Raw genomic sequence first — 10,507 nt, 5'->3', positions numbered from 1 at the left:
AAAAAAAAAAAAAAAAACTGCAAAAAAAACCAAGCTAAGATCAGCCAGGCATGGCAGCATGTGCCTATGGTCCCAGCTCCTCAGGGGACTGAGGAGGGAAAATCACTTGAGCCCAGGAGTTCAAGGTCAGCCTGGGCAACATAGTGAGACAATCACCTTTAAAAAACAAAGACTGGACCAAAAAAGTTAGTATCAGTGGGGTGAAGGCAAAAGCTGGAAGGACACAGAATATTCTAGATTAAAACCTAACAGTCAAAATGCCTAAAAACGAATCTTCACTAGATCCTGGACTGGGATTCAAAACAAAAACCCACTATTAAAAAAATTATTTTTAGAGCAATTGAGGAAATCTGAATATGGACTGAAAGATACAGTTATTAATTTTCAGGTGTGATAATAGTACTGTAACGGTTATGAAGTAGAAAGTCCTTATTCTAATTAAGCAGGTCCCCCGGGGAAAGAAAAAAGTGCATGTGAGAGACACAAAGCAAATCTAGACGGGCTGAGGCTGGGTGAGAGGTGCCCACCTATAATCCCAGTACTCTGGGAGGCCAAGGAGGGAGGATCGCTTGAGCAGAAGAGTTTGAGGTTGCTGGGAGTTATGATGCCACGACCCTTGACCCAGGGGCGACAGAGTGAAATTCTGTCTCAAAACAAACAAAGAACAAATAACTACCTGAATCTAGGTAAGTGTATGCAAGCACTCATTGTATAATCCTGTATGTTTAACAAGTTCCCAAATAAAAAATTGGGGGAAAAAACTATAGACATGATGATTCTAATTCTGTATGCCATGGGAAGGAATGTAGGGAACACCAACATGTAAAAGGACTGTAGGGGGCCTGGCACAGTGGCTCATGCCGGTAAACTGGGAGGCCGAGGGAGGTGGATTGCCTGAGTTCACAAGTTTGAGACCAGCCTGAGCCAGAGCAAGATCCCCATCTCTAAAAATAGCCAGGCATTGTGGCAGGTGCCTATAGTCCCAGCTACTCGGGAGGCAGAGACAAGAGAATCATTTGAACCCAAGAGTTTGAGGTTGCTGTGAGGTATAACCCCATGGCATTCTACCTAGGGTGACAAATGAGACATGAGACTCTGTCTCAAAAAAAAAGAAAAAGAAGAAAAGAAGAGATTGCAAGACTGCAGGAAATACTCTCATGCCCTAATAGTAATAGTGCCTTTTTATCACAGTGGTTTTATAGGTGATTTATTTTCCTTTCTAATTTTTTTATTTTTTAAAATGGGGATATCTTTTTCTTTTCTTTTTTGAGACAGAGTCTCAAGCTTTTGCCCTGGGGAGAGTGCCGTGGTGTCATAGCTCATAGTAACCTCCATCTCTTGGGCTCAAGCCCTCCTCTTGCCTCAGTTTTTCTATTTATTTTTTATTTTTACATATACATGTGTTTATTAAGTTGTTTTTCTATTTTTAGTAGAGATGGGGTCTCGCTCTTGCTTGGGCTAATCTCAAAATTGGGAGCTCAAATAATCTACCCGTCTAAGCCTCCCAGAGTGCTAGGATTATAGGCGTGAGCCACGGCGCCTGGCCTTAAAATGAGGATATCTTACTTTTATAATCAGAAGCAATTAAAACATGTTCTTAACACACTTTAACACAATGACACAAATAGGCTGGTTCCCTTACAATCCACAGGACACTCCCAGGGTGGAAGGGCCTGTGGACGTTGGTTTCTCCCTGGGTCATGCTCTGCCGACTCTGCAGCGAGGATGCTGGGTCTTACAACTTACTTGGTGCTGGGTCTTATTCTCCATCTGCCCCAGCTTGGTGTTCATTTTATCCTGAACCGACCCCAGCTCTGCTTTTATCTCCTCCACAGTGGCCTCCAACTGATTCTCCAGCTTGTTGATTAGAGGTTCACATCTGCAGCCATTGATTGGTGCCTAAGAGGAAACAGGAGAGGTCAGTCCCGTGTTTGGCCCCCTCATACGTATGTTTTGAATACCTGCTATGTGCCAGGCAGCACAGCAGGGGATACAGAGGATGGGGGAGAGGGACTTCCAAATGTCCCCTAGGCCAAGATCAGGTGCAGTGGGAGCGGCGCTGATAAGGCTCAGAGAGGGCAAGATAAGGACCCTGCACGTAGCCGCTTTTTTCTACTCTGGGGCCTCAAGATATCCAGTCACCTAAGGGTGGTGGAGAAAGCTCAGTACCTAACTACACCTTGGTTTGCCTTACTGTGTCTGCATGTTTATGTGGGAGCCCCCCGGCCCATCTTCAGAGCCTGCTCTGCTAAGTCACTGCCCGCAGGGGCGAGCAGCCCCAGCATGATGCAGCCAGCCAGCCACACTGAGGGGCTGGCCCCTGTCTCTGGGCAGGGCTTCGAGGTACCTGCATCACTTTCCCGTCCTTGCCACGATACAGCGTGTAGAGCTGGTACGCCCTGAACTCGTGTGGTGGGGGCGGGGATGAACACCGATGCCTGCCCCTCTTTTTAGGGTGATTATGAGTGTGCATGTTCTTCTGGTGGCCAGGCTGCTGGTCTGCTGGTGGGATGGGGTCAGAAAATGCTGACACCTGTGAGGGAAGAAGAGATGACACCCCCAAGCCCTTTGACATCTGTGACAGTGACACCAGCCAATGGTTCCCATCTCACCCACTTTGGGGCAAAGAATCCCACCTGGTTTGCCACACAGTGTCCCGCTCTCACCATGTTAGGAGATCAGTGCACTTGCCTGTGCCTGCAGTTGGGCAGATTGAATCTCTGTGCTCTGGCCGCAAACCAGCAGCCAGCTGAGGCAGCTATGCAGCTGCTGGGCATGACGACATAGACGGCCCAGAGTCCTTTGCCCCCTGCCACCCTGCCTCCAGCCATGCTCTTGGCTGCCTTCCTGTGCCTCCTGACCTTGGGCTTGGACTTTCTCTTCCTGTGATCCTGTGCTCTGGGCTCCGGGGAGGTTGACAGGAAATCTTCTCTGGTCTCTTCTTTTCTGAGCACAGCCTGTTCACTGCTGGGGGTGTCTCCTGCTGAGACACTGCCCTACAAAGAAAAGCAGCCCAGGAGCCTGTTCTACCTGCTCCCTTGGCCTTTTCAAATAGGGTAAAATTCTATTTGCAAGATTCTACCTCATAAAGGACCCATGAGAATCTTTGCCAGTGACAGATTCCAGACACAGGGAGCACCGCTTGGTGGCCTTGACTAAACATACATATATAATGCTTTTCTTATTGGGTTGAAAATTTGGCTTTCAGTTTATTTATTAGATCACAAGCTAAATATATCCTTGGGTCTGTATTCTACAATTCCAGGAACCTGCCACACACAAACCATCTCAGCATTAGACTGTTGGTCTTCTGCTTTTCAACAAAACATAACCAACTCATTCTTTACATCTGGACCGTCCCCCCAACCCAACAAGTCATAGCTAAGAGTAAGAACTTTCTAAAATGAAAAAAATTACAACACATTTCTTTGTGAGAACTTTTACAACTTTCAAGAACAATTCACATATAGAAACTTAATCCAGGCTTGGCGCCTGTGGCTCAAGTGGCTAAGGCACCAGCCACATACACCTAAGGTGGCGGGTTCGAATCCAGCCTAGGCCCGCCAAACAACAATGATGGCTGCAACCAAAAAATAGCCAGGCATTGTGGTGGGTGCCTGTGGTCTCAGCTACTTGGGAGGCAGAGGCAGGAGACTCGCTTGAGCCCAGGAGTTGGAGGTTGCTGTGAGCTGTGATGTCACAGCACTCTACCCAGGGGGATAGCTTGAGGCTCTGTCTCAAAAAAAAAACAAAAAAAGAAAGAAAAGAAACAATCCAAATTGCAATGCTTTAACCATAAAAATCAAAAAATTTCAAAATAGCAGATAGAAAAGCAAGTCCTTAGTGATAAATTTTATGCACCAAAAGTTGTCTCTATATCCTAGTCTTCTTCCTCCTGAAAAAGTTGAAATGCTCAGTTTACTCTAGGGCTACCATGCAGAGTTGTGCAAGTTGTTCACTGCACAAGGGGACCTGGCTGGGGGAATAAGAGTGGCAAGAGTAGCTGAAATCAACTCTATTCACCATGTGTGCCCTGTGCCGGGCTGGTCTGTCCAGGGGTCATCTTTTTGTAATTTGCACAGAGAGCCCTGTGGGCTACCATAGCTTGGTCTATTTCCTAAATGGAAAGAGAGGAAACCACCTATGCACATGGTTCTCCAACTTCAGTCCACATTAGAATCACTCACAGGGCTCATTCAAACATAGACTGCTGGCCCACCCCAGAGTTTCTAAGCCAGGAGGTCTGAGGTGAGGCTCAAGAATCTACATTTCTAACAAAGTGCCAGGCGACGCACTGGCACACTGGCTAGACACCTCACTTTGAGACCTGCAGCAGCACATGGCACATGATGACCCCTGGTGGGGTCACAGGAGGGTGTGTCCACCTGGCGAGGACAGCGGCCAAGACACCTGAGGCTATGGACATGCCCCACAAGGAACTGCATGGGATGTGGGCAAAACACACAGATGGGGATAGCAGCTGAGAGCTGTCTGGAGCAGTGCAGCTGCTGCCAAACGGGCCTAGCTGAAGCAGGGAGCAGATCTCCCACCCTCTGTGGGCAGGCAGAGTTGGGCGTGGCAGGAGGCTGCTCCCACCTTGCTCTGTGCCACCTCATCTCTTGGCACAGACTGGGCTCTCCTCTCTTCCTTGAGCCTCTCTCTCTTTTTCCTCAGGCTTCGCCCACGACTGAAGCGTAAGACCTAAAGAAGGCAAAAGGCATCATTATAAACCACGGTGTGAGGCATCAGAGTGAGCAGACGCACCTTAGACCTACCGGGACTTACAGCTCCGCTAGAGACTGAGCATTCACATCAAGCCAGCACCTCTTGGCCACCTGTGGGGCCTCCTAGGTCTTGTGCTAGGCAGTGTAGGAACCCAGAGGGTAGGGGATTGCCCTTGCCCTCAAGAAGCTTGAAGCCTACGATGATCATAACAACAAGCACTGATGTGCTGGGCAGGAAAGCCGAGGGAGCATCTTTCACATAAACCAAGAGGCAGATGGTGCTCTCTGGAGCTGGGCAACATGGCAACCCTCTGCCAACAACAATCTCACACTCCACCTTGATACACTGGACCTGAACTAGCCCCCAGATTTTTTTTTGGCCAAACCGTGTCCAAGTCATATTCAATTTGAGTCCAACATCCAGGCATATCTATGGGCCATGGCACTAGCCATGGGGCAGGAATCTCCTCACCAAATGGAAGCATTTAGTGTGGACTTACAGTGCAGGGCAGCCGGGTGGACACAGATAAGAACTGCATGGGAGGGGCAGTGCCTGTGGCTCAAAGGGGTAGGATGCCAGCCCCATATACCAGAGGTGGCAGGTTCAAACCCAGCCCCGGCCAAAAACTGCAAAAAAAAAAAATAATAATAATAAATAAATAATAATAACAATAAAAAAAGAAAGAAAGAAAGAACTGCATGGGAGGCTGAGGCAAGAGAATCGCTCACGCCCAAGAGTTTGAGGTTGCTGTGAGCTGACGCCACCACACTCTACAGAGGGTGACAAAGTGAGACTCTGTCTCAATATAAAAAAGAGAAAAAGAACTGTATGTGGGTCAGACAGACCCAGGCATGAGCCCAGTAGCAACTGGTATCAGGGTCTCCAGGTAAGTGATCTGACCTCACTATATTCTGTATCCTCAAATGTAAGAATGGGGAGTTGTTGGGATTAACCAAGGAAAAGTAGGTGGCTGGCACACAGGGACAACAGTCACTGGCAGGTGTCTCCCTTCCTGCCTCTGGTTGCTTAATTGGCAGAGGATGTTGAACCAGAGTACAGATGTTTGAGCAGGTAGAAACCCTTCAACTGATGGCCCACAGTACTTAAGAATATAGAGAAGTCCTTAGGCCAAAAAGTCTGAGAACCACTGCCCTAAGCCATTTCTCCAGTTAAATTCAGCCTCCACAAGAAGTCAGCCATGATGACAGGAAGTGACTGCACCCCCTGTGCCTGGTTCACAGACTCTTGGGACTGGAAACAGTGCCAGAACCAGTCTGAAAGTCATGTTCAGAGCATTTGTGAACCACATCATTTTTAAATGACAAGTGACACTCAAAGGACATCCAAACCCTTGCTCTGTGCCACCTCATCTCTTGGCACAGACTGGGCTCCAAACTCAAAATAACCATCAGCAAATTTGCTCCATTCTCTGTTATTAGGCAGTAACAAGAACATTGCATGGCTTATAGCCTTCCTCAGCAAACCACCACACATCCACCAGGTGGGATGTTATTAATCTTTTCCAGTCTACAGAAATCTGGGAATATTGATATTTAGGCCTTGGAAAGCAGCTTCCTCTCAGTACTGTTGTGGCCCATAAAATGCATGTCCAGCTAAGGGGCTGTAAGACAAGGGGGTTTCTTTTTTCAGATGAACAGTAAGTCTTTCTTACTAGGTCCTCAGAACAGTGGATCCTCAGAACAGTATGCATTAACTTTTTATGCATATCTTGGAGTTCTGTGTTTGTGTTGAGAATAAGGTTTAGTATATACAATTATGTGTAACATAAACTTTTATAACATCTCATCCAACTTATTTACTACTCAACATAAATATATAAGCATCATTTTTAAAAATGGAAACACGAGAACTTGCTCAGGGGAATTGTCCACAGTAAAGCTTTCCCCCTGTAGGTGAAGGTCCTTGGTCTCTGGAAGACAAAATGACAGGTGGATTAAAGACACCTCCGTCTTTACGTGCCTGGGGGACTATCTCTCCAGACCCACAAGACTTGATTTTTGTGTGGCTGCTGGTCACTAAACGGTCACATGCTAAAATGCCAGACACATGTGAAGGATTCTAGAATCTATACACCACCCTATACCTTTTGATCCATAAGAGACTAACAGTTTTCTATCAGGATTCTGTTGATGATTCTTTGGAAACACCTGGAGAGAGGTGGGAGCTCCACCCCTAGCAGTTTTTCCTAGATGACTCCCTCCTGTCAGAAGTTCTATGGACTATCAGAGACCACTGAGAAGGACCAGCTACCTCATGCTTAAGAGGGTGATCAATTTTGCAAAAGATAAAAATATCTTTCCCAAAACTATTAGACTAGGCATATTTTTAAAACTTAAAAAAAACTTAAAAAAATGGCCATGCAAAACCCTGAGTAAGGCTGGTGTGGGGTCATGATGTGGCAGGGCCGTGCTGGGGTCTTTCCTGACGCCCTGAGACTGTCTTCTTCTTGGAACATTAGCCAGAGTAAGATGAAAAGCCAGTGAGCGTCTGCTGTAATGTTATACAGAATAATACCAGTCCAGAAATGACCCAAATGTCCAACACCAAGGAAAGGCAGTCCAAGAAATAACCAAATGTCCAACAGCATTAAAATGTTTTATATTTTAATAAAATATTGACTGCAACAAAAAAGACTATTGTGCTTCCATTATAGTGACAAAACATGAAGACTGCAGAACACTGTCCTATCACAGTTAGGATAAAAGGCGGAATATAAAAGAGTATGTCCACTGTAAGCACAATTATATAAACTTATGTGTGTGGAAGGTAATGTGAAGAGATAAAAACAGCTGTCTCGGGGTGCTAGAATTATGAAGAGCTTATAAATTATCATTCTTTATTGTTACTTAGATAACATCAACCTCAACTCAAATGCTATCAGTCACTATCTTAGAAAACTGGATGATGGTCAAAACAGCATCATTCAATAAAAAAGGAAACCAGATGGCTTCACTGCCTGTAGTGGGGGTCACCTCTTTGTCTCTCCAGCATGAGCCCCTACTTCTGCCTTTCTCCAGGAAATGCCCTTCTCATCCTCAGGCCCTGTCCCACTGGTTTAGGAGTGGGCCTCTGCCCCAAGCTCTTCAGACAAGGTTCTTTCCTGCAATGCTTTATACTAGGACTTCTTCCCTGGCTCAAAATTGGGGAAGTTATAAGCCAGGATGCTGGCTGTGACAATGATCTAGGTGCTGGCACACATGAAGAGCTGCTCTGGATGCCTTTGGCTCCTGTCATCCCGCAGGCCATGTGGTTCTGCATCCCCACTGCCTGGCTAAGGTCCCTGCCGGGCAACCTGAGGAGTCCCAGCAGCTCCCTGGCCCCACGTGGCCAGTGCCACAGAAGTGCAGAAGTGCAGGGAATCCTACCTGGGGAGCTTTAGTGAGGAGAAGAGCAACCTCCGGGTTATTGTGGTAGCGGGCAGTGTCCAGCGGAGTCTGGCCTGCCTAAGGAAAGGCATGGGAAGGGCAGGTCAGAAAGGCTGTCAGCCCACACACGCAGCCTTGCGGGCACAGCTCCCACCCAGAGTCACACATGCAGTGTTGCAGGCACAGCTCCCACTCAGGGCACAGCTCCTGCCCGGAGTCACACATGCAGCCTCACAGGCACAGCTCCTGCCAGGAGTCACACAGCACCCATGCTGCTCAGCAGAGCTCTGCCACATGTGAGTGTGGCCCTCGCCCCTCAGCGGGGAGCCAAGTCATGCTGCAGGGCATGCTAATGAAATAACAGGACACCAGAGGGCTCCTGCAGAGCCAGTGGCAGTACATGCTGCAGGAGGCACAGGCTGGGGCAGCATTGCCCACCAACAAGTGCTTCTGGGAGAGGAGGGAAGGGACACCCTGATAGGATTCAAGTAGAGCATCACAGGTGAGGGAACAAAGGATTATGAAATCCAGCCCTGTGATAACACTTCCCTGGGGAGCCTGGGAAGATGCCTGCAGGGCAGAGCAGTGCCTGGCCAGAGCCTCTCAGGAACTAGGCTGTGAAAAGCAAATTATGCAGCTATGGCCGTAACACACTGTGCTAAGGTAAGCTAAAAACCAAGAATTGATAACAAGGCGGGGCATGTTGGCTCAGGCCTATGATCCTAGAACTCTGGGAGGCCAAGGACAGTAGATCCTCTGAGCTCAGGAGTTAGAGATCAGCCTGAGCAAGAATGAACCTTGTCTCTAATAAAAATAGAAAAACTAGCTGGGCATTGTGGCGGGTGCCTGTAGTTTGAGCTATTCAGGAGGCTGAGGCAGGGGTTTGAGGTTGCTGTGAGCCGGGCTGATGCCATGGCATTCTACCCAGTGACAAAGTGAGACTCTGTCTCAAATAAAAAAAAAAAAGAATTGGGATTCAAAAGGAAGGGGAAGGTATTCAAGGCATCATAGAACAGGTGACTGTAACCCACCCCACCCCAGACCAGTTCTGGAGCTATGGGAAGGCAGGAGGAGGAAGGGGGACTGGTTTTGGGGGGGCCAAGACCAGGACACTCCCACCAGCTTCAGCACCCCTGTCCCCCAGACACTCCACATAACTGGCTCCCAGTACCCCTGAGCCTTTCAGGCAGACAAAGACCATAGAGCAGCTTCAGGAAGAAAGAGAGCCTGGTCTGGTGCCTACTGTTAGATCTAGCAGGGGAGGGTGGAAGGTGATGGAGTGGGGATGGGGTAATTTGGAAGAGAAGGGAGTTCGTTTTGAGCCTGACTGATCTGATGGCCACGTGGCCATTTTCCTGAGGATGACGTGCACTTCTGGGCCAGGAGCTCACTTCATGAGACATCCACTTATCAGTTTATGTGTATGAGCTTCCTTTACAAGCCAGGCGACGCTCACTGCAGGAAGCAGTCCAAGGGTGGCCCCCAGGGCTTCTCAATGTCTGGGGCTGCTTGGGCCAAGGGACCTCTTGAGCCCTCTCTGAAAGCCAGGGGACTGTGGCTTCAGCAGAGGGAGTTCCCTGCTCTTTCGGAGTATAGCCAGGCCCTTGGAGGGTGCAGAGACTTAAGTAGTAACATGTCCTGTTCTGGAGTGGGGTTGGCTTTAGAAAGGGTTGACAGCCTTTCTGACCTGCCCTGAACATTGTTGCAGTTCAACTTACATTATTAACAATGGTTCCATCCGCTCCAGCTTCCAGTAAGATTTTAACCACCTTCTTGTGATTCAGGGCAGCAGCGATGTGAAGCGCTGTATCTCCAGCCTGAAATGAGCCGGAAGAAAGACCACTGAACTCCACCTGCTACAGCCTGGGGCTCTCCACACCTGGCCTACCCATGGCTCTTCAAAGTCAAACTGAGATTTGCTTTGGACTGATCTGGGGCCCTTGGCTGAAGTGTTATGTGGCTCCACTGAAAGCGACCTCTGTACCAATATCACGTTCCTTTCTGTACTGGGAATCACACAACAGGACTAAATGCAGGGGAAAGTGATGCTAGGCTGGGGCTGTTGAGAATGGTGGGACCCGAAGCCTCACAAAGACAGGAGGACAGGGTGAGCAGGACAATTATCCCAGAGCTATTGAACTGTTCCTTTGCCCAGAGAGGTCAGAGGTCAGAAGTCAGAGAACTGCTTGGTGTCTAGTGTCACTTTTCTGTCACTGACCAGAGAAGATGTGCAGATGGCCACTACTGTGCATCCCGGAGGGATATAGCCCAGGGATATAGCCCAGCCAGCACAGGTGCACCCCAAGGGGCCACTAAAACCCAGTGCATCTGCAGCCTCAGGCTGTTCTTTGTTTGGGTTAAGACACCGAGAATCAGTGTCCAGTTAAGACTATTTT

The 10,507-nt window shown here is 48.3% G+C and overlaps 1 protein-coding gene across 2 annotated transcripts in view; it reads right to left on the bottom strand.

Moving 5' to 3' along the window:
• The window catches only part of ANKRD6 (ankyrin repeat domain 6), a 39,027-nt gene that overhangs the window by 9,194 nt on the left and 19,326 nt on the right, over nt 1-10,507 (bottom strand). For both annotated transcript variants that reach the window (XM_023517708.1, XM_023517709.1), the window contains exons 5-10: nt 9,830-9,928; nt 8,112-8,189; nt 4,597-4,701; nt 2,862-2,996; nt 2,348-2,533; nt 1,747-1,899 (exon numbers count right to left, since the gene is read on the bottom strand). In XM_023517708.1, the coding sequence (XP_023373476.1) occupies nt 1,747-1,899; nt 2,348-2,473 (279 nt within the window). In that variant the 5' untranslated portion in view covers nt 2,474-2,533; nt 2,862-2,996; nt 4,597-4,701; nt 8,112-8,189; nt 9,830-9,928. The remainder of the gene's footprint in view (nt 1-1,746; nt 1,900-2,347; nt 2,534-2,861; nt 2,997-4,596; nt 4,702-8,111; nt 8,190-9,829; nt 9,929-10,507) is intronic.

Source organism: Otolemur garnettii, unplaced genomic scaffold (genome assembly GCF_000181295.1).
Source record: "Otolemur garnettii isolate 467f Iridium unplaced genomic scaffold, OtoGar3 scaffold00118, whole genome shotgun sequence".
In the NCBI taxonomy this organism is placed as follows: domain Eukaryota; kingdom Metazoa; phylum Chordata; class Mammalia; order Primates; family Galagidae; genus Otolemur; species Otolemur garnettii.
Note: the sequence above shows the minus strand (reverse complement) of the source record. Positions and strands in the feature narration are given on the sequence as shown.